The 24,642-nt window shown below is 38.3% G+C and overlaps 1 protein-coding gene across 6 annotated transcripts in view; it reads left to right on the top strand.

Moving 5' to 3' along the window:
- The window catches only part of LOC123700563 (homeobox protein cut), a 122,644-nt gene extending 99,848 nt beyond the window's left edge, over positions 1–22,796 (top strand). For 3 of the 6 annotated variants that reach the window (XM_045647812.1, XM_045647813.1, XM_045647817.1), the window contains 7 exons: positions 5,090–5,173; positions 5,341–5,471; positions 5,572–6,069; positions 18,613–18,806; positions 18,925–19,070; positions 19,286–20,187; positions 20,545–22,796. In XM_045647812.1, the coding sequence (XP_045503768.1) occupies positions 5,090–5,173; positions 5,341–5,471; positions 5,572–6,069; positions 18,613–18,806; positions 18,925–19,070; positions 19,286–20,187; positions 20,545–22,016 (3,427 nt within the window). In that variant the 3' untranslated portion in view covers positions 22,017–22,796. The remainder of the gene's footprint in view (positions 1–5,089; positions 5,174–5,340; positions 5,472–5,571; positions 6,070–18,612; positions 18,807–18,924; positions 19,071–19,285; positions 20,188–20,544) is intronic. The other 3 variants (XM_045647814.1, XM_045647818.1, XM_045647816.1) reach the window with 3 other exon arrangements.
- Positions 22,797–24,642: the final 1,846 nt, after the last annotated feature.

The following is a 24,642-nucleotide window of genomic DNA, read 5'->3' on the forward strand; positions in this document are numbered from 1 at the left end:
AGCTATTAGTGATTAGTTTAAACCACAGTTTAAACAATTGATAACACCTGCCTCCTATCAGGTGTCATTCATCTTGATAAACGCATATTATAGAGTTCGGGTGTGAAAATTTGATGCTGTTATAAATAAAAATGCTGAAAAATGCAGAAAAATGTGATGCTGTTAGGAAACTGCTGAAAAAATGCAGATAGGTAGCTCGGAATAGGGCAGAACCGCAAGATAAAGATGGTATTTTTTTCCTATAAAGGTATTTTTACTATGTAGGCTCCAAGCTTTATCAAAAACAATCATTTTTGGGTAATAATAGATGAGATAAACATACTTATGAGCAAGTTTATTTTCATAATGCATTATTTGAAACTAGATTTCCGCCCGCGGCTTCGCCCGCGTTTGCAAAGGAAAACCCGCATAGTTCCCGTTCCCGTGGGATTTCTGGGATAAAAACTATCCTATGTGTTAATCCAAGTTACCCTCTATATGTGTGCTAAATTTCATTGTAATCGGTTCAGTAGTTTTTACGTGAAAGAGTAACAAACATCCATACATCCATACAAACTTTCGCATTTATAATATTAGTAGGACTACTACTACAGGATTTGCGTATAAAAAGGTTTTGGAACATATATCTGTATAAGTTCTATAAAAAATCATAAACATACGTAGTCACAGGCAACAACTAACCACATTAAAAAGGACACTTGAACAAGTGTAACACAAACAATTCCTATATCCCAGCTGTGACAAGCATTTTATTGTCGAACCCATTTATAAATAGCGGATAACTCGTAACCAATGTTTTTCATAGTTTAACGTGTTATTTTTACCAATATGGCCGACCTATGAGCGGCGTCTTTCATCTGTCAAAGGAGTGACATCAAAGAGACACCGCGACATAAAATAGCGCCTGTGCAAACATCGTAAACAAAAAATGTGTAATACCTATCGATCGATGAATCCAAATTTGTTATAAACAATATTACTTTGATGTAGCAGTTTATGATCGTTCAACGGACGTGTGATTATTAATTATGTGATTAATTGTAACGGTACTGATTATAAGGATGGTCTTGTTGACCGAGTTTAGGTACGGCCTGTCTTCACTGAGACTGACCTAGATAACTGCACAGTTATGGGCAAACTAAGCACACTCTATTCTATAGTCTTATGGGACTCACAGTCATATCCATAGAAAAGAGACATTAAAGAACATTTTTCTTTAAAGGAGAGTTACTATAGGAAACATTGAAAATCCATCAATACATAAAGGATTTATTTCTGAAGAAAACAGTAAAGAACAAGTAAGAATACATCAAACCTAAATAAAACCATAAATCGTGAACATGGAATAAAACGAGTGCAAAATCGACAAATCACTTCGAAATATCAGTTGTATTTGTACGAAATATTCGTGCCTTCACCCTCGCGTTTCTTTTGACATCAGAAAACTATCGACTTACACGGAAACTGATAGATAACGAACACAATAGAAAAAGAAAACCACCCCGTTTCAATTATTGCCGTGGACACGCGATCGCGAACATTTGTCGACTTTCCCATGATCAGGCCGGCTCTATTATCGCCCAAAAATAATCTTACGTAATCTGTGGCAAATATCGTGATCCTCTATATTTAATCTGTGCTCAATAGCAACCGTTCGAAGCACCTGTAGCGGTTTATTGCTTATTTATACCGTTTCTCAAGTCGGGATTAAGTTATTGCCAGCCTCCGAAGATTAAAGCTTAATGGCGGGATAGATTGATTTCTAGACGATACCGCGCCAAATCCCGCTTAATGCCGTGATCGAGTGTTCGCTTTTTGAATTTTGATTGCGATTCCAAGATGCCAAATTTAAATTGGATCGCGTCTTTGGTTATTAATCTGTGTTCATTCCGAGTTAAGACCCTCAAATTAGTTTACAGTCGGGCCACAATAAATCTTGATACGTGTGTCTTAATACGAAAAGCAAACTATCATGTCAAATTAAGCCTTTACGAAAGAAAGCCAGTCGAGAACGAATTTTAAATGTTTATTGCTGTGTGTCAACAATCAGACTTTCGGTTAAATTCACAGAATTAAAGTTTGTAAAGACATAAAAATAAGGACCACGATGAAACGCAGTCGATTCAACTTTTCAACTTAACAATGTTGACGCTCTAAGAAACTGAAAAAGGCAAATAGGAGAGCGCTTATCTCTTGTTTAATTAAAAACTGAGCACACACGATTTACATATTACCCAGGACAAAGCAAATAGCGTGGTACATGGTACATACGAGGCGTTCTATATATCAATAAACCTATCGTGGACACCTGTCTCCATTTGCTTAGGCGCTGTTTGTGTTACATTTAACGAAAGTTTAGTCACACACAAATTATCAACTAATTTACGCTTCCCGACATTTTTGGGGACCATAAACGGTCTAAGCTTTTTACTGGCTGTTTGTCTATGCCATGGAACGCTGCCTGAGTCCACACGCGGTTTGAAATTAGAAAAAAAAGAAACGTCAAACGTCAGGCGGGCATCGACAGAGCGTCGATGCGTTCGGAAAGGCGTAACGGATCGGTATTGACCAATCAATCGGGGCGCGATTGGTCAGCGGGCCAGCTGGGCGGGGCGTGCGTTATCGCTCTCAGATGATTTGGCTGATAACGTTCGATTGTGACGTCAGCGTATTGTTGAAGCCTTGTGTCGATGGAACACAATCGTGGAGATAAGACGCCAGTGATTGTCAATTGTTATTGCGATTGCTTTTTTGATTGCGCACGAATTGCGAAATTTGATTGGCTTGAGTTGTTTCGTGAATCGATGAGGTTTTCTTCGAAACAATATTAGTTATAAGTATATATTGATAACTATGTAAACTTAACTATACTAAGTAGTTTATTATCAATAGAAAAGTGATTTCTGTTCCGATAATCAGATCTCTAGATAGGTTAAACATCACGTTTTAAATCGAACTACATTTCATAGACCATATTTCAAGTGTTGGATGAATTTTATGATACACAAGTCTAAAACTGTATCATCTACAAGAAGTGTGTTAATATTAACGGAACCTATTAACCGAGTGAACTATAAAAGATGCATAAAATCGAAACACTTTATAAGTGTGTTAAGGTAAAAACTTGGTGTCATGATAATATTTTACCGCGACGTTACGATGGAGTCGCTTTTAAAAGTTTTCCAAGTGCATTAGTACGGTAATATTGTTAGACTAGGAGCGTCTCTATAGATTTAAGCACTATTTCACATGCCCTTGGAAAGTTTATGTTGTACCTAACTAGCTTTGCCTCGTGACATGCTGTGTAACCTGTAGAAATTAAATATGTTTAGTTGATTCTGTGTTTAAACAAATTTTTTCTGCAAGAATAGTAGATATAGTGCGGTTTTCTTGAATATCTTATAAAAATAATCCTTAAAAGTTGATATAATATATTAAATTAGGTATTCTAATAAATTTGGATATAACAAACCTAAATTAAATAAGTCTATAAATAATTCAATTAATCATATCGCGTGACTGACATTATTAACACTTAATAAACAATAATTTATGTAAAAAAATATACTTACCAAAAAAATGTAGTTCTAACCGACTCCACGCATTCCCTAGTCTACATAAGCTTAAAAGCATCTCTCTTCATCCAAAAACCTTCAAGGTGGCACATTGAATATTACGACAAACCTTCCTACCTATGTCGTTGAATAAATTTACAAAGATGTTTTCTTTTAATTAACGGATAACGCGAAAACATATTTACCTCCCGTTTGTTTTCTTACAATTAATGATGACGTATTTTAAGAAAAAACTTTTATTACACAATAAAATACTGTCTTATTAAAAACAACTTATTTGCTTCGTTCAAGGACATGAAATATCTGAATTGTAATTGAGATAGTAAACTATCGCTGTAGGTACTAAATGTAATCAAAATCAGTTCAGCACTTTTTGAGTAACAAACATTCAAACAAAAGCACAACTTGTTTATAAAATAGTATTCTTAACTTTTCATTCACTAACCTCATAATATTAGATATATACCTACCGAGTCTATAATAATATCGATATTTAAACGTTACTTAATCAAAGTTTAAACCCCGATCAATTGCTACCATACAGTCGTAAACACCTCGTACCTTAATTACAGTTTAATATATCAATTAAACCTTTGATCGGAGTTTAAATTAAACGGTATAGTGGCATGAGTCCCTTGTGTGTGCATGCTTTGGAATCGTGTGGACAGTGCATTTTGATAATGCTGCTAATTATGATATTTATTAGTTTAGTTTATATAGGTACCTATGCAGTTTTGTAGACATTTCTTGTATCTTATAATTGTTACTTAAATGGATTTAAAAAAATCTCGTATTCTTAAATTACTTAAAAATTTATGGATAAAATAAAGGTTTTAAAGTCAAATAATGATAGGATAAAATCTTAAAACTAATTACTGTAGGTACCTATTTTCATTATTTGTTTAAAAAATACGCCAATAACTTGCTCAGGTGTACCTACCACATGAAAGATGGACGAAAACAATAATATGCTCATTTTAATATCAAGTCAAAATGAAAATTATATTACAGAAAAGTAGGTACCTTTAGTGGCCGGGTTGAAAGGCATTACGTAGGTATTACTTAAGTATCGAATATTAATAAAGAAATCAAAGCGACAATTAGCAAAGACCCTTAATAAATTGAGCAGAGGAATTGATTAAAACCATTTCAGGTGAATTAATTAAGTATTTTAATTAATACGATATGCCGGTCCTTATTGCCGATATTCCTTTCATAAATTTATTGAGATTTGAACCCTTTGGGCTCGAACCCGGTATATTAAGTGATAAGACCCCACCTTGTCCTGATAATGTTCCAGATAGCGCGTATTGTAAATTAATTTATATCGGAAGGTAGACTTTAATGTTTGAACGAATATTTTAGTTGTAGATTATGTACAGTATCTAAAAATGTATATTTTAATAATTTGTGTTATTAAAAATTATGTTCAAAATGTGAATGTAGACAAACTTCATATCATAGGAGATAAAGTAATAAGTTATCAGGTTATATGTGTATTTTCCTTGTTACAGCATGCTCCGTTTCTCGGAGCTGGGCCCGAACGAGCGGCCACACACAATACCACCCCCTAAAGACATATTCGGTCATCAAAATCAGTAAGGATATTTATAAAAATGATCTTATTTAGAACATAAATCCACTATTAGGAAACTATTCTGCTTTTGAAGAAATTAGAGTAATTTGATTGCATAGAATTTACCCCAAAAGATTAGATAGTTTGTTACTCTATCTCATGAACTGAACGTGTATTGTATTGTTGCAGCCTCCTGCGTTCGATGGAGCTAGGCGGCAGCGAGCGCGAGCGCAAGCCGGAGCCGCTCCGCTCGCCCGCCGCCTCGCAGCACGAGCGCAGCTCCGCCGAGCGCGAGCGCAGCACGGAGCGGCGAGAGCCAGGTCAGTGCCCGCGCCCGTCGCCCGCGCCGTACGCCTCCCCCCGCCTCCTCGCCGCCCCCCCTCCCGAGCCCGTGCCCGCGTAACCGTGCCGTGTGTGCAGGTGCGGAGGAGTGGCCCGCGTCGCCGCCGCCGCTCAACAACAACACGACGCACCACAACCACAACGGCGCGCCGGCGCCCAGCCCGTTCCGCTTCGAGGAGCACCGGCCGTACCGCTTCGCGGAGGACATGGGCCCGCTGCCGCCCGGCGCGCTCGTGGGCCGGCTCGGCGACTCGCTCATCCCCAAGGGCGACCCCATGGAGGCGCGCCTGCAGGAGATGCTGCGCTACAACATGGACAAATACGCCAACTCGAACCTCGACACGCTGCACATCAGCCGGCGCGTGCGCGAGCTGCTGTCCGTGCACAACATCGGCCAGCGGCTCTTCGCCAAGTACGTGCTGGGCCTGTCGCAGGGCACCGTCTCCGAGCTGCTGTCCAAGCCGAAGCCCTGGGACAAGCTCACGGAGAAGGGCCGCGACTCGTACCGCAAGATGCACGCGTGGGCCTGCGACGAGGCCGCCATCATGCTGCTCAAGTCGCTCATTCCCAAGAAAGGTACCTATCGTTGTTGTAACGTGCCGGTAGACTCGACGCATGTTGTCCCGTAGCCTTCCGAACGGTTAGCGCCGCTATCGGAGCTTGTCAAACGCGCCATCAATCACCGGGAGAAACCGACGATAAGCTATTAGACGTGAACCCGAGCGATTAACCGCAGAACAAAAGATATTTTTGGTCGAACTTTGCGAACGCTTGCGCTTAACATTCATCTGGGTGATCATTTGCAATTTGTCACTTTTTTATGATCACCCGCCACGCTTTAACCGAGTTGCCATCGGCTAACTTGTAATGGCTTTCATCATTCCGATTAATAGGATAGGTCATTCGAACTCGCAGTTAATGCAGTGGAAAATATTGTCTTAAAACACGTAACGATTCACAAACACGGTCAATTAGTACTAATTAGTACATCGTTGGAAGTAAGTACCCATAAATCCAAAGTTACGTGTTTTAAGATAACAGTTAACGAAATATATGTAAGATACTTTTTCGCACTCGAAGATGGCAACTCAAGTTCCGCACTTATGTTTTGTTTAATACTTTTTATGTTGTTTCCTTTCCGAACCTTATCCTTTTATTTATTCCGTCTCCTCATCCCGTCGTATCCTGTGCGGAAACTATCTTCAGAGAATCGAGATTCCCTCCCTTGCTACATAAAGGGGGGTGGGAGGAATGGGGACATGGTCAAGCCCCTCCCAGGCGTACCGCGACTTCGATTTATAGTTTTAATACGTGTCGCTTTTGTTAATGCCGCCCGCCATTTTGTTTTAGTTTTTAAACACGCTAAAGAGTAAAGGATTTGAATGTTAATGTCTCGATGTTGTTAAAATGATTTATTGATGTGTGTTTTACGAAAAACAGCGTACAATTTTGTTACTAAAACACATATTGTCTCTAAAACGTACCTGACCGTGTGACCTTTGCTTCAAATGTTTAAAAAAACAATTGCTAAAATGCGGCAAATGTTTAAAGAAAGAACACGTAATACACATGACGTGTGTATGTGTGTGTATGATGACAGGGCAAAAGTGTGTTGCCAATTTCAAAATCAAATGACCTTTGTATTATGCGTAGTCTTCAGGTAAAATGAATAAAATAAAAACACGCGATAAGATCAATTTCCTATTTCGTAATTAGCGCGCTATCAGCACAAAGACGGTCCTTGATCCCGCGCTCGCCACAGATAACAAATGACAGATAATGAGTGTTGCCATGACTCAAATTTGAAAAAAGATTGATTTTCTGACAATATCGATTCGAGTAGCGTAATGACGGACTGTAATAACAAGCGAATAATAAGCGGTCACAGCACGCAACCGTGAGAACACCTTTGTTGTTCTACAGAATAAGTTTGAGTGCATGATGTTACACGTCAACTGTTTTTGATTTTTTGAATAAAAGTATACTTTTAGCCGTTTTATATGCAAGGGGCATGACACGTAAATTTTGTTTATATCTTTTTTACTGTTCTCTTGTAAGAATACTGTTTTGAATATTATGTTTTATTGAGTTACACGTTTGCCTTGATGATATTATAAATGATGTTTTTAACAAATATTCCATAGATGTCCCATGGCCCTTGGGGACAAACAAACAACATAGACAGATAACAGTACTCTTACATAACAGTAATAACACAATTACAGTGCACTATTGTGTGTTTGTTTCCCACGTTTAGTTCTCCCGTCCGAGTGTTGCCAGATCGACGTTTCCTATTAATATTTCCCTGTTTTTCTATTATTTTTCTTTAAGCAAACGAGAGCAACAAAAACTAAGTATATTACATTAGCAAATGAAGCAATAATTATTCATTGAACATTAACGATTGCAGTTTCAATTACAATAAGCAGATTATTGATTGGAAACAAGATAGTTTTTCAATTCCATCGATACAAAAAGTAACGATACTATATATACAGAGGCAATCGCTTTGTTAATTATATACTTGTATTCCACACTCGAATGCACTTCGCAATACTCATTTCTCACTCAATAAAATCGATGAATAAATACCCGCCTATGACTACTGAAGCCTGACTAAATCTTCATTATCATGTGAAAAAAAATTGTGTACACACTTATTAGATTATTAAGTCAATTACAGTCGCCGCCCATACCATTTGTAATAGCGATCGCGGAATAGCAAAAACGCCTTTATTAATTAAAACGGTAGGCGGGAAACGGCGTGAACTGCAAACTGGTATTAGTGTTTTTTCCACCTTCTAGTTGATTAGTTCTAAGTCACGGAATACATACGAGTATTATGCCAATTATACAAAACAGCGCATAAACAATCCATTTTTATCAATAAAAAGTTTTATGCACGAATGAACATCAAATAATCGTTCGCGCGCTCAGATTCGAATTTGTTTTTCGAGTTTCTTCATAAAGTGCATGTGTTGTTTGTCAATAATAAATACAGAGTATAAATAGAGCTAAAGGTGAAAGCATAACAAACTTGCCATTTCGAAAATGTATCGCGTGCAAACAATGATACTTTCTTTAATTGTAAATTCAACTTTTTCAAAATAAATTACTGATCACTTGTTAGTGGACGTCCGTTGCGAATAACCGATATTATCGTGACTGGGTTCAATTCCCGGGTGAAGCGAATAAATCGGCCAGCTATCAACGTATATCAAAGAGCATGACCATCATGTAAACTTTTTCACACAAACATACATTATAAATTAACCGAGCATCATTTATTTACTTCATCCATCCATCCAATTATGTATCGTAATGGTGTTTTTTAATTATCATACTGGCAATAATAGGATGGCCAATGTTGCCATCGTAATAACCTTTAGTCAATACGCTGCGTCGATTTAAAGGTGTTTTTATCGACAAACTCAAACACCGTGGCCGATGCGTCTCTAATTCAAAAAGACAGCCATAAATGGAGTTCGGAATAAAAAGTTTACATGCAATTATAAACAAAGAACGATTCGCGTGAAATGGAACGCAACAATTATTACACCAGTTTTTCAGATCGCGTTCCGTTTGGTCTTTTGAAAATCAAATATGTAAAGTGCTTGAGCAATATTTGGATAAAGTTGGTCTGGGTTAAAGCGAAGCGTGAAAATCTATTTTCAATGGCCACTATCGGTGCAGGACAGCAAGGCTTTCGAAGTTAACCCTCGATGCTCTTACCCCCATACACCTCTTAGTTTAAACGTTAAGCAAATTTTAATATTCAATTCGGCTTTTGTTTCCAAATTGTTTGAGTTGCGTGTAATGAAACGGAAACTAGAGGGTTAATTAGACATATAGACGTGATAAAGACGTTTTTAGTTAATGTTAATACAATTAGTTGTTTATATTGTATTCTATTTAAGCGTCGATTTGCACACAATGTATCTACGGTGATTATAAAAAAGTGTTAACATTATTGCAAACAATATTTATTGTTTAATATTAAAACTTAATAATTTAAACGGCGCCTATTTTGTTAGACATCTTATTTATTTTTCCTTTTACTAAATCATAATGCTAAAATTACAAATTTAACTCGCCTATAGCTTCAATAAGTTAGTGGTTGCGTTCAGAAACAATAGTGTCAAAAGCATTTAAGCTGTGCAAAGTTTTGAGTGTGTTAGCATTAATGCTCCGACCGACACATCGAACCATCCCAACTTGTCTTTCCGAACGTTAGTTCGAAATTTAAATTGTATTTGAAGTGTTGCATGAAACGTTCCATTCATTTTTTTTATTTTTTTCTTTTTAGTTGCCATCTTTTATGCTAAAAATGTGTTTATTATTTGCCTTCAATTTGTGTGCATAATAATATGTAAAATGGAAAATTAATGATATTTTAGTAATAAGGGAACAAACGATACCCGTAAAAGGGTCTAACACATCGAAACTTTTAAACAACTGGGCTCGATCCTATATCATAAATCATAAACTCTCAAACAAACATTAAAATATTAACAACGGATAATCGAGTAATAATTATTTCGACGCTGTAATTTCATACTATAAAAATATCCATCGTCAATTATAAATGAAAAATGTTTACGATAATACGCGGAACGTTTAAGCCTTTGTTCGTACTTCCATAGCGCCTACCGCCATCTACCCGCGAGTAGGGGAAAAAATGTTAATCCCCGAATCGCTAACATAGACAGCGCTAAACGGGGAAAATTAACACGGGCGTCTTACACGAACAATTATAAAACTACGATTACCGAGAGACGCGTTCAATTTACGCGGCATTTATTACGGGGCAACCACTACAAAAGACGGCGCAAAAACAAACAGCGACGGTAGCCACTTAGAAAGCGCCTTTGAAAAACTAAATGGCCGCTTAAAGAGCGTTTATGCTGAAATAACTCGAAAAGGCCAGAAAAAGCGCGGTATGCGGGCAACAATGTTCCGGCAACGCCATCTGTTGTGGAGCGGCGGCAGCGGCCAGGGGTCAACGAGTCATTTCGCCAAGAATGCTCGCCGACTCGCGGCCGCTTTGATGGCTTCCGACGAAGCAATCAGACCTCTTTACGGGCATATTTATGATTATAATACCGTGTCTCATTATATACTTTATGATTTTATACCTAACTGGCCGTCCTGGATAATAACCTTCGAGTAATTGTTACGCCTGTCGCGTAAACGAGCCGAGAGCGGACGATCGGCAACGCGCCTCTCGCTCTAACGCCGAACCTAATCATCATTTCTGCTTAATTATTATTCTTTCGCGATATATCTCGACGATAACATCGCGCGAAGTCATACGCAAAAAAGGATTTATTTTATTATTTTACTCATATGTTTAATTAAGTTGGAATGTTACTGTGTTAATTATATTCCAAGGTAACAACTAGATTGTTCTACAAAATACAATATGGCGGAGGTGCAACAGATTTAGCGATACTCATACAGGATACATAAACATTCAATACATTTGCTGATCGTTTGCCCAACTTTGCCACCAACGTTGATCGTAGCAGCGATGCAATATTCAGTGAGGACGAAAATAAAACAATTAATTAATACGCACATCCGAGATACTAGGGTTAGCAGACAACTGAAATATATATCAATAAAAAACATATTATTTCATCAATCGATCAACACTCGTAAAAGGAACGTCCGCGTCGACGTAAATATGAAACACAAAATTGGAAATTCGAAACAATGCCTTCACTTTTTATTTGCGGGAACGACAACTAGAGTTCATTTTTCGTCTTGACATTTAAGTATTCGTCCAATATTCTTTATGAAATGTACTGCATTTTATAGAATATTGCGTCCCTGTTAGATATAAAGATAAAGGAATGACGATATGCGCACATTTATGTATATTCGCGTTTCAGAATATATTGCATTGCGCTAGAAACGACATGAATGCGCTAATATTAGTTCATTTTAAACGCTAATTGTGTTAAGGGCATTGTAATAAGAATTTCGACGCAAATCTTTAATGGTTTGAGTGTCGTTCTTGAATAAAATAATGTTATTATATTTCGTACTTATTGTTTCTGTTTATGTCCTCATTATATCGAGAGCTTTCATTATTCTTTCAACCCTATTAAAATAGGTTACGTCTTAAATATGTCACATGAAAATATTAATTCCAATGATACGTGGAGGGTACTCCTATTAATCTTGTATATTTTTATACACAAAACCCATTAAACATGAATCATTTGTCGTCCGTTCGCAATTATAACCAAACTACCGTAAACACGAGACGCCCACGCATTCGATTCCTCGGTAACGCAAAATAAGATTTGTCACAAAATTCGATTCGGAACAAAACAGTTGCATTATTCACTCAGAAAGATTGATTTAAACGATACTCGCACGAGAAATATTGTAACCGCATTTACTGGCAACTTTAATGTATTATCTGTATTGATTGCTGTTTAAAAATAAAATATTTTGAATTTCGAATACGCGCTGCAATTTAATTTTAATACATGTCATTGTTAAAGGTTTACCGCGGCCAGTAACATATTGTCGATGCAAAAAAAACATTGGCATTTGGAATCCGAAGTTGGCGCCAATTAAATCATCTCGCTTGTTTCCTCGACCTAACTAAAGCTGTTGTCTAGGAAATTAAGTGAATCGCCACATATTTTACGAAATAATTAATAATACACGTATGTTCAGGGAAAGCGGACAATAATTTAGAGATCTGTCACAGTAGATGGCCTGTTTAAGTTGTCAGTTCGGACGCGATTTGTGGGCGGCCATTTTGCATCTTTGCTCCTTGTCTTGCATAATTAGTAAGGATTAATGTGTGGCTATGAATGACTTGTTTTTACAAAACGAGCTAATTCCAGGCGACCTGTTTATAAATTGCCGGGACTTTGCAAACTCATTAAAATAATCACGTTGACTATGTTTAACTATTTCAACGAGGAAGGGAGGCTAATGTAAAATTACACACATTTTTGCAACACATTGAACGTATTAAATATCCGAGTTTTATAACTTCTTTGCGGTTGTAAACGAAATAATACGTTTATACAAAGAATGCTAAACGGAACTTCTTACACTCACTTTTTTCTATTATCTATGGCGATTAGAAAACAATATTCGCGCGCATTTTAAATATGGAACATTAGAATGCAATAGATGCAGCTATAATTGCTCTATTAATAAAAACCGATTTCCCTCACGTTACAAATCAACGGTTCGATAAATCAATTGATGTTAAGTAGATACGATTGAGTTAGTTAATTGCGATATGCATAATGTTTGCGTGCGGTGTGGCAATTGTTTGTAATCGATACAAATCAATTGTCTAATAACTTTAAAACTGTTTATTGATACCGCTCGTAGTTTAGTATAACTTTTTTATCTTTGGAAACATGTTATTGTAGATTGAGTCAAATTAGTATTTAAAATAGAAGATTGATTGGTGTAATACAACTGACATTAATAGAACCCATGTGAAATATATTAACCAAATATGGTTCGTTTATTCCTTGAAGGCATGTACAATGTATGTATAATTGACAGCTATTAACGTAATTTCACGATTGTATAGATTGGTTAATTATATGAATTCTACAAATTTTATTAAGCTATTTTGTTATTTATAGATTCCTTTAAATAGTATTTATAGTCATGGGCAAATTGACTATATCGGTACTATAAATATAATTTATGTAGTAATGAATTTAAAAGGTAGGTATATTGAAGCAAATTGGAGCCTTTGTCGACGATCAGGTGTTTAAACGAATTAAGCCCGGTGTCGGAATTAGTTTATTTTACTTAAAAACTTCGCTGTCGATGCCCTTTGCTAAGGTTAAAGTGTGCTTAATTTGTAGACGATGAAAAAGTTTCGAGTTTTAAATAAAAAAAGGATTGCTAGCTAAAAAAAACGTTTTAACTCTAACTTTAAATGTGTATGTCTTTAGGTTGATAAATGAATATACGGTATACTTTTTAAAACTTTATTTGTATCAAAGTAACTAACAATAATAAATTACATTAAAAAACAATAAATAGGTAGGTCTAGTACCTATATAAAATCATCAAGACAATAATATTACGAATCGAGGAATTAAAAATGGCTCTCGTAACGTTAAAAATGGCTTACATTTACAAAACACGAGGGTTGCGTCGTCAGCACAAAATTGATTATCGAATCTAGTTAGAAACTACGCTCGTCCGCAAACGGTAATGTTTTTATCTTTACTCCGGGGAAATAATCAGCAACACTACGAAGAATTGTACAAAATGCATTGACAGAATTGCAAAAAGGTGTGTGATTATCTGTTTTTCTCATACATAATGCTCAGTCTTAAAAAATATACTTAACTCCAATATATAAAGCGATTAAACTGTCCGTTTTTTCAAACGTCCATTCAATTTATGCTTCAACTTTATGAATAACTCCGAGAAACAAGTTAATAGCAAATAAAGCTATAATTTAAAAGTATTTCCCTTATTATTGACTTCGCAGTTACGTTACGGAAAAAATGATCTGTTTACAAAACAGAAACACGGAACCGAGAAAGCTGGCATAAAAGTTTGATCGCGGGCGATACGTGCCGGCCGTTCCTAGTAACTTTTTGCTAGTTCAAAACACGAGGCAATCATTCGGCCTCTCGACGGAATCAATCGTGGTCGCTGCCCCCGCCTGATTGCCATCTAGCACGCGATCATCTGCCCCTACGCACGCCACGAAACTTCGGACAAAAGAAATGTACTACTACGTAACGCTCGCTCTCATAATTCATGGGAAAGGCCACAGGAGTTGAGTGAGTTATTGACAGGAATGCAACGGCTTTTTAGATTCATTAACTACTTTCTACTGTTTTTCACACGAGCCACGATATAAATCAACGTTTTTTGTTGTTTAATTGTAGAGGCATGGTATACAATTGAATAATAAAATCGCGTTAGTTAGCCGCATATATGACACAATTGCGGACGGAATCTCGAATGCACGTTTCGTTTTAACATTTAGCACCTAATTTCGACTGCAGTCGCCGGTTATGCAACTATTTCTTTTGCATCTCATTAACAATTCAAATGCGGGCATTTTTTCGGTTTCCCGCAACACTTTCGAGCGGCCCTGACGTCCGCCTCCGCGGACGACTCAAATGCAAATGAGCATCGATTTACGCGGTGACGTCTGACGCGCACTCACCCCTTTCTTTCCGACTACCCACCTTGATTTACAATCCCGGAATCGTGTTTCCCATTCGCCGCCGAACCGATATGTGGCTCGACTAAAATTAACTATATTTTTTGCTGTCACAGTGACACGATAATTTAGGGCGCCTTTACTTTCAAAGTTGTGAATATTCATATGGCATTAGCAATCAATAACGGCCACAGAGGTATTACCTACTTTTCGCGTGCGTTCACGCGATAAACTTGCCATCGTATAAACAAATAATTTCTCCACTTTTATTATTGTACTATAAACTACGGTTTAAGAACTTGAACTAATTACGGAGTGACACTCGCCTCATTGTTATCTAAAATAAATTACGTACGTCAAGCATTAATAAACATTATCTTCGAAACGGATTAACGCGAAGTATCCATCCATAGAAAATGCCATTTAGAGTGTTCGGAAGAAAGCGATAGACACTTAATAAGAAATAGCAATAGCAATTATTAAACTTCTTATAGAATGCCTCAGGTTAGACGTTTCTTGATAAATAAGACTTTCGTGACCGGACGGTATAAATTTATGGCTTTCTTTTTTACAATCAATAGCCATCAAAAATGCACATCGTTATAGCGACTGTAAAGGAGTGATTGTATCGCTTCACACTTTATAACCCCAAAGGAAGATAAACAACTAATCTAGATAGATCGATTGCGCCGCCCGCCATTTTGAAGACACGCACAACATGGACGTCACAAGTCGCAAGTCACAAGTCTCTGGTATGAGCGAAACGATTTAAAGATACCGCGGATCACGTATCGGTAATTGCCGTCGCCGCGTTTGCAGAATAACAAAACATATTGTAAAAGATCAAAGGAACTTATAGACGTGTGTTGAAATTTATCGACGGATTAATCGAATGCAGACGAAATAAACTAATTGATTGTCACCGGCATTTGGGACGCGGATGAAATTTTAATCTATCGGATTGTTATTTTGATAAATTCTGCGGTTACAGCGTTGGCGGTAGGTCGTCACGTTCGCAATATTAATTGTATTACTTCGTTTTATTCAATTTACTACATGTGCTTGTATAGTCACTGATTGACTAATTAGTGTATAGACGATGCTGGCTCGTTAAACTCGATACGAACACCTGTTTCATCGTGACTGTTTATAAATAGTGGGACCTTTATTCGTTATAAATTTTGTAACAAAGGCGTGGACGTGATTACAGGTATAAATACAAAAATATAGATGAAATAATAAAAAATGAAACGCTTTGTACCTGCGACTCAATTGTATTCTTATTTCTTAAGTGCCTATAACGAGGAGGTTTACGTAAAATATTTTTGTGTACTTATCAAATGACGAAATAGCTATTCTCGGTAACCGTATAGGGTCATTTGTAATGACCAGGTTATACTAACCGTAGCTGCTATCAAGATCTACCGAACGGATACATAAAAGATAACCATTGATGCCCAATTAAGCGGGCATTAAAACCAAACTAGGCAATTAAAAAACCGAATCACGTATATAGAGTTATTGTCTATGCTTTATGACTCAAAAACCGTGAACATTATGGTCATGTAGATGTAATCTGTGCCCGTCCGCCATCTTTGAAATGTACCACGTTTAGCTGTAAGTCGTTAACCGTCGGTGATTTCACAAAAAATCGTGTGTAAATATGTATAAAAAATAACGAATTGAGGGATAAGATTGTAGCTTGAATACGTAATAAGTATCGAAGTGGTACGTGAGAAATGCGGCGCTTTAAAATGGCGAAAGTTGCGTTTGTACCGGACTAGCAAGCAAATGCGTGCGACAGTCGTTTCCCACAATTATGCTGTACATGAAACCAATGTCAATTTTTTAAGCAATGTCATTTTGACAGATCAGGCTATTATGGCGGGAAATCTCGGCCATTATTTTGTTTATGATCAGATATAAAATCACTTTAGTATTTGTTGAGATTGCGGTGTAGGTATTCTTAATATAGAAGTTGCTGTTGTTATAATGAAATACATGTTTTATTTAAATGTGTTTAAGTCAGTTAAATTATACAAATATTACCAAATATGCCGAGGTTATGCGTATATTTAACAAATAATTGAAGATATATCTACCTACTTTGCGTATAACAACATCATTCAGATATCAGCAAAATATTCTTAATTGCATGACCCAATAATTATCCCATTTATTCTCATGTACTTAATTTTAAACAAAGAAATGATGCACATCATTAAAACATAATTGCTTTTTCATTTTTAAACAATTTACCTACGCTCGTTTTAATTGTACTTTGCCAGTTTCATTAATTCACAAAGAAATTTTCCAAATTGACGTTTTTACGTTACAATAAATAAAACGCATTTAACATCCCAATAAAAACAGTTTTCCTTAAAACAATGAAGTCCATTGCAATTTACTCTCTATGACCCCCGATGAAGTGTGACTCTTCGTTGAGCAATAAAATCTAAAATAAGCGAATTACACTGAACATATTGTCGGTTTTAAAATAAAATTTAAGAATGCAATTAAGTCTTTGTGATCTGTAAATTAATACATAATCTCGAGTGTTCCTTTTGGTTGTCGTTAAGACGACCACAGAGTAAATATTTCCGAAAACGCGAGAAAGTGTGCCGGCAGATGTCATGTGTCAAACTCCAAAAAAAGATGGATATACAAGCTTGCATGATCGTTATTTACTCCTAAACAACACGCATATAGTTTTGTCATCTGATGAAGTTTGTTTTGGCATATCATTAAATCATATTTTTCTAATTATAATTATGAGTCCAACGTTTTAGTAGGTTTTGTCTAAAAATATACATCTTGATTAAGACGCGTGTGTAGTTTTATGACCTTTTTTGTTTTCTAAGTAAAAATAGCGAAAAGTATAAACAGACAACAATGCTGTATGCCTAAGGGTATTATAGCAACATGACTAATACGCTAACCACAAGCCATAGGCTATACTTTAAAATGGCGTATGCTCATATTGTCGAATGATGTGCTATTATATTAAGTTCTCACGGACAAGTATTGCCTATTATTAACTGTCACAGTAAAAGAAACGGTTATTTGAAAATTCCAATTTGACATTGCATTAAACTATCTTAAATTGCAATTAAATACAGTACAGTCATAAATAATCTATGACGATCAAGTGTGCTTCAGTTACTGTCTTTACATTGTTTAGAAATTTCATATAAATTGTATAAAATAACAAAGATTCAACTCAAAAAGACTCCAATTAACGCAGGGCGTTAGCGGATAAATTAATTGCACGTCTTCATAAACAAATGTGACGCGTACATCAGCATCCATAGTGACATTGTGAAACCAGAGACAATATGTTGACAGATGAATGACCGCAATATGGCGGGTGGTTTTCGCGCGTAACTCCCGTTGTTTATGGCTGCGCGAGCGCTTAAGGATCGGCTTAGGCGACGACTGGCCGGCCCCATTCACGGATATCGCTAATGTACCATACGTTGCACTGCGCGTCTTAATGACCCACCTAATTTCAATTGTGGCAAATATAACTTCAGTATTTATTACTTGGCAAGCGTGTGTGCGTCGCCGGCCTATGTACACAACACAATTCAACCGCAATTAAAATTGTATGCGATGAAATATTGTTACGAATGCGAGCTTTAAAATAGTATTTGTAGATGCTTGATATTTCTGTTGTTATGCATCGAATCCTTTATTTATGTTTTTAATTTATGGGCTTATTTTTCTAGTTTTATTAGTTGTTTATTATAACGGATTTCATCGTGTATTTTTTATCTTTGTTCACTTTGAATAAATCTGCGTATTTCATTCTATATGTAATAAAGTACTCGACATCTTTAATCATGTTTGAAGTCCGTTACCTTGTCTTATATTACACTGGTCCCATAAATACCCAAAATTCATTCCTTATTAACGAATGCTCTTGTTCTTTCCAGTGGGCACAAAAGATGGCACAGCAGCGCCAGGTTTCGGAAGATCAGACGGCGAAGGTGACGAACGGCTCGCACATATCCTCACTGAGGCTTCCCACATGATAAAAACACCGACACAGAACACGAATGACGATTCTAGGAGTAATGAAGACTCAAGTTCACCGAGAACGCAGTGTCCCTCCCCATTCTCGAATAAGGTTCGTTTTTAGTCATTAATTAAAAAAATATATATTTAAAAGTAAAATGATCTGATCCTATAAAATAATATAAATCATTTTACGTATTATTAAATAATATTTTAATTATGAATTTCAGGATTCAAGTCAAAATAGAAGGCTGAAAAAATATGAAAACGACGACATTCCTCAAGAGAAAGTGGTTCGCATATATCAAGAAGAACTGGCCAAAATCATGACGAGGCGAGTTGATGACATGCGACATAATCGTGAAGGGTTTCCTGGGTAAGTAGAATATACTAACAATTATTACTATTTCAAGACTGATTTCAACAAATAAAAATGTTATTAATTTATAATTTTTGGCTTAGAACTACTGAAATTTATCAACTTAAATAATACATAGAACAATATCCAAATGAAATTATTACGATTAGAGAAAAACCTCATTCAAAAATCTTAAGTTATATGAGAACAGCAAATCTTAAACTAACATATAGCATGTTCCCTCCATTTTTCAGCGGCGGCATGCCACCACACATGGAGCGGCCACCAGAAGACATCCGCATGGCCATCGAAGCGTACCACAGAGAGCTTGCCAAGATCCAACCCGGCGGGAACATGCCCAACTTGCACAATATACCCGGAATGCCACCCTTCCCCAACCTGATCGCGCTACAACATCAAGCGATGCAAGCGCAGAACCAGCACATGAACGGCTCAGGAGCGGTCCAAGACCTCTCCCTGCCCAAAGACAAAAATGCCAAAATAAACGGTATGACTGATAGCGATAAGGACAGACAGATGGACGCGGAGGAGGCGATCCGGCACGCGGGGAGTGCGTTCTCCTTAGTGAGGCCGAAGTTGGAGCCGGGCCAGCAGTCCACCGGCTCGTCGGCCTCCAGCCCGCTCGGGAACGCCATCCTCCCGCCAGCAATAACGCCCAATGAAGACTTCAATACTTCAGCGGCAGCGAGCCCCTTACAGCGAATGGCGTCAATAACGAATAGCTTAATATCTCAACCTCCAAATCCCCCACACCACACCCCTCCCCAGAGATCGATGAAGGCCGTGCTTCCACCGATCACGCAACAACAGTTTGATCTCTTTAACAATCTGAATACAGAAGATATAGTGAAAAGGGTGAAAGAAGCGTTGAGTCAGTACTCAATAAGTCAGAGGCTATTCGGAGAATCAGTGTTAGGGCTGTCACAAGGCTCCGTCAGTGACCTGCTCGCGAGGCCCAAACCCTGGCACATGTTAACACAGAAAGGAAGGGAACCCTTCATTAGAATGAAGATGTTTCTGGAAGATGATAATGCTGTACATAAATTAGTTGCATCACAGTACAAGATTGCGCCAGAAAAACTGATGAGGACCGGAAACTATAGCGGAGCGCCTCGTAAGTATTATTTTATATTTTTTATGAAATTTAACAGTTGTCACACATTTAATATGTTTCTGTTTTTGGAACAACTAAAAGGAATAGAGAACAAAATAAAGTCTATAAATTATTTAAGAAATAACTTAAATTATTTAAGAAAAAATCAAATAGATATTGTAATATTGCCGATTTTTATCATGATAGATTGTAACATTGTGTAGTAACCGTAACAACTACATTACATAATTTATTTGCAATCTAAACTATCTTAAATAACATTTTTTAAAGTTAATACTTATGAGTAAAGTCTAAAAACAAGCGTGTACTGTAGGTATAGTGTATTGCCAGTATACTAATGACCCCTTTCCATTGCAGCGTGTCCGCCGAACATGAGCAAGCCGCTGGCGCCGACGCAGAAGATGCTGTCGGAGGCGACGTCGCTGCTCAGCAAGATGCAGCAGGAGCAGCTGCTGGGCGGCGCGCTGCACCTGCCGCCCGCGCTGCTGCTCACGCCGCCCGGCTTCGCGCCGCCGCACCCGCACCTGCCGCACGTGCCGCACGCGCCGCACGCGCCGCACGCGCCGCACCTGCCGCCCGACGGCAAGGAGCGCAAGCCGGCCCGCGCGCTGCCGCCGCACGTGGCGCCCAGCGTGTACGAGATGGCGGCGCTCACGCAGGACCTCGACACGCAGACCATCACCACCAAGATCAAGGAGGCGCTGCTCGCCAACAACATCGGCCAGAAGATCTTCGGCGAGGCGGTGCTCGGCCTCTCGCAGGGCTCCGTCAGCGAGCTGCTGTCCAAGCCCAAGCCGTGGCACATGCTCAGCATCAAGGGCCGCGAGCCCTTCATCCGCATGCAGCTGTGGCTCAGCGACGCGCACAACATCGACCGCCTGCAGGCGCTCAAGAACGAGCGGCGCGAGGCCAACAAGCGGCGGCGATCCAGCGGGCCCGGCCAGGACAACTCCTCCGACACTTCCTCTAATGATACCTCCGAGTTCTACCACTCGAGCTCGCCGGGCCCCACTACGGGCGCGCCTTCTGCTAAGAAACAACGCGTCCTATTTTCAGAAGAGCAAAAAGAAGCTTTGAGGCTCGCGTTCGCCCTGGACCCGTACCCAAACATGCCGACGATAGAATTCTTAGCCGCCGAGTTGGGCCTGTCGACGCGGACGATAACGAACTGGTTCCACAACCACCGCATGCGGCTGAAGCAGCAGGCGCCGCACGGGCTGCCGGCCGAGCCGCCGGCCCGCGAGCCCGCCGCGCCCTTCGACCCGGTGCAGTTCCGCCTGCTGCTCAACCAGCGCCTGCTCGAGCTGCAGAAGGAGCGCATGGGGCTCGCCGGCGTGCCGCTGCCCTACCCGCCCTACTTCGCCGCCAACTCCAGCTTCGCGGCGCTCATCGGGCGCGGCCTGCTGCCGGCCGACGAGCGCAAGGACGCCGCCGGCGGGCTCGACCTGTCGATGCCGCTCAAGCGCGAGCCCGACGCGGACGACTTCGAGGACGACGACGCGGAGAGCAACCTCGGCTCGGAGGACTCGCTCGACGAGGACAAGAGCGAGCCCAAGGCGACCTCCACGCCGGCGCGGTCCAGCCGCCGCAAGCCCGCCGCGCCGCAGTGGGTCAACCCCGACTGGCAGGACGACAAGCCGCGCAACCCCGACGAGGTCATCATCAACGGCGTGTGCGTCATGCGCAGCGACGACTTCCGGCGCGAGGCCGAGCCCACCGTGCGCGTCGAGCCCTCGCCCGCCGCTGAGCCCGCGCCCGGAGAACCCTCGCCCGCTGCTCTAGCGCCCGACGATATCAAAACCGAGGCGGAGGACCGGTGGGAGTACTAGAGACCCAGTGTAGTGCAGTGTCCACGCGACCCGGACGGTTGGACCGCCAGTGCGTGTAGGGTTGCGACTCGACTGTGAGGCCAAAGACTCTGTATATAGCGTTAGCGCGAGCGCCGCCCGCGGGTAACTTGCGATACAAAATTTGCATTTCGCTTTAATTTTATATGTATTAGCGCCCTAAAGGGGCGCGGACAACTGAATACTTTAAGCGCGTCCCGCTCTCGATCCGATTGTTGTAAATAAATATACCAAATATGTCGAAGCGGAGACGCGGTCCTGTATATATGTACGTAGGGAGCGACGCGCGATGACGCGACCCGTCGCGGTTAGTTAAGTGTAGAGTTCGTTTTATTGTTAAATAAATTTTAAAGTGCAATCAGATGTTAATTTAAGTAACGGTATACTGTATCCCAGTTGAAAAGTATTATTATGTTTATATGGACCGGTGAGGTTAAAAATATTATTATCGGGTTATGTGAGTTTCACTTTAAATTATGGATGTTTATTTTATACAATTTTATGTTTTTCTACGATTATTATATTGTAATACTTAAGCAGTATGGCTCAAAGTTGTGATGTATATTATCTGTCACCGTAAATCATAGACACTTTCTTTACGAGATCTATAGACCCTACTTTTATAACAGACTTAGTGATTTTAAAAAGAGAACGTACAAATCGAAACACAAATTATCCTACAGATTAGCAAATGATGTATTGCTTGTGGTTATAGATTTATTTTATTTTTAGCAATAAATTTGCTTTTAATCTTATTTTGAATTTTGGTTGTTTTATTTTTTGTTTTCTTTTCCCTTTTATTTTTCTCGTAATTAGATCGTATCGATAATTGAAATGTACATTTAAACGGGAACCATACCCCTTGCATCGATGTAAATAATATTCAGTTATTATTGTGTACATATAAAATGCCACTTAAAGTTAGTTAGCGAAATAGTTGATTAGGTATAGTGAACCCAAAATTATACGTAAACGGGGTTATCATAAAGGAAAATTTTTAACTTTTGACAATGTTGAACAAATTAACGAAATTCTTAATAGCGCTAGGCCCCTCCCGAGGTTTATTATTGAATTTTGAAAGACTTAAATGCAATTTTTCAATACTTCAGTTTTATAGCATTACCAACTCCATACATATCGATGTTAAATATGAAGTTAAGTCTAGAAGTAAGGTTTAGCATGTAATAGTCAATATTACATTAGGCTGTTTAACAGTAAACAAATTGTTTATTTCATAAATGTATCGAATGATACTTGACAGAGTTTAATTTAAAATATAACGATATCTATGGTACGTTGCTTTTTCGTCTGTGTTTTGAAGTAGCTTTTGCTTTATGGTGGATATTTACAGAATTTATAATTATCATTGTTGAAATGGGTGTGAATATTCTGTGATGCAAACTCTGAAATAAAATATTTTTAATTATTAATTCCACAAATATATTGATTATGTGATAAACATATACTTACATGTTTTATTTTAACATCATTTTTAATGTTATAGTTGACAAGTTTAGGTGTAATTAATTTATAATTCACTCAGTTATTTTATGACTTTAAAAAATAGGATACTATTATATGGAAAGACTGACTGCTTTTCTAATTTAAACAATAAAGTGGCTCTTTTATTAAATAAAATAGAATGCATCCAGAATATTCGTAATAACCTATAATTTGAGTTTGTATTAATTTGTTAAAGACGTTTTGGTCTCAACGTAGCAGGCCGTGTATATGAGTCTCGTAGGAAATAGGAATCATTAGTACATTATCTCCATTATATAAATTATAATATAGTGATAAAATTATAGCAGTAATTATTATTGTTCATATCATAATATTAATGACGCTGAACCATTGTCTTCTTTCTGAACAATTTCTAAAGTTATTGAATTAAAATAAAGAAATTGCTAATCGATGTTTGTGTTTTATTCAAATTTCTAACGCCTGTGGAATTTTATGAGCAGAGTTGTTGCCTCTCATATGTATCAGGATTTTTTTACGAAGTTATTCCTTTACGAGAAATATCGTAAATACAAAATATTTCTTTACTCTTTCACGATAAAACTACTGGATAGATTTGAATGAAACTTTACAGTAATGTAGACTGTAATAAGAATTATCACATGAGCTATAGAATCTTCAAATTGCCCGAGAGTTCGTCCGCGGGTAAATCCGCGTAGCACAGATATCATATCATTGAAATGTGTAGGTATGATCAGAAAATAAATTTATTAAAATAAAGTCCACTCATTATCATCCTATATAAACGTTTGTTAATGTGAAATAAATTGAATTAAATACCCTTTTCTTCATTTATTATAATGAATCTATCTTTTTCACTGGTCGATTTTACTATAGGAAGGACTGATGAATTTAAGCATTCTAGTCCTAGCCATTGTAAACATTTATATTCGTATATTTTTTGATTAGGAGACCTAGAATTTCCACACACGCATTCCCAAGTCAGGTGTTAATGAATTATTATCAAATGCACATTTGGCAATATGTAAGACGTTGGTAAAGGAATCATTGCTAATTATGAAAATGTTAAGAAAAAGAAGAAGTAAAAAAAAAGTCGTGTGGCACTCGGGGACTGCCGCGGTAAAGC

Source organism: Colias croceus, chromosome 19 (genome assembly GCF_905220415.1).
Source record: "Colias croceus chromosome 19, ilColCroc2.1".
Classification (NCBI taxonomy): domain Eukaryota; kingdom Metazoa; phylum Arthropoda; class Insecta; order Lepidoptera; family Pieridae; genus Colias; species Colias croceus.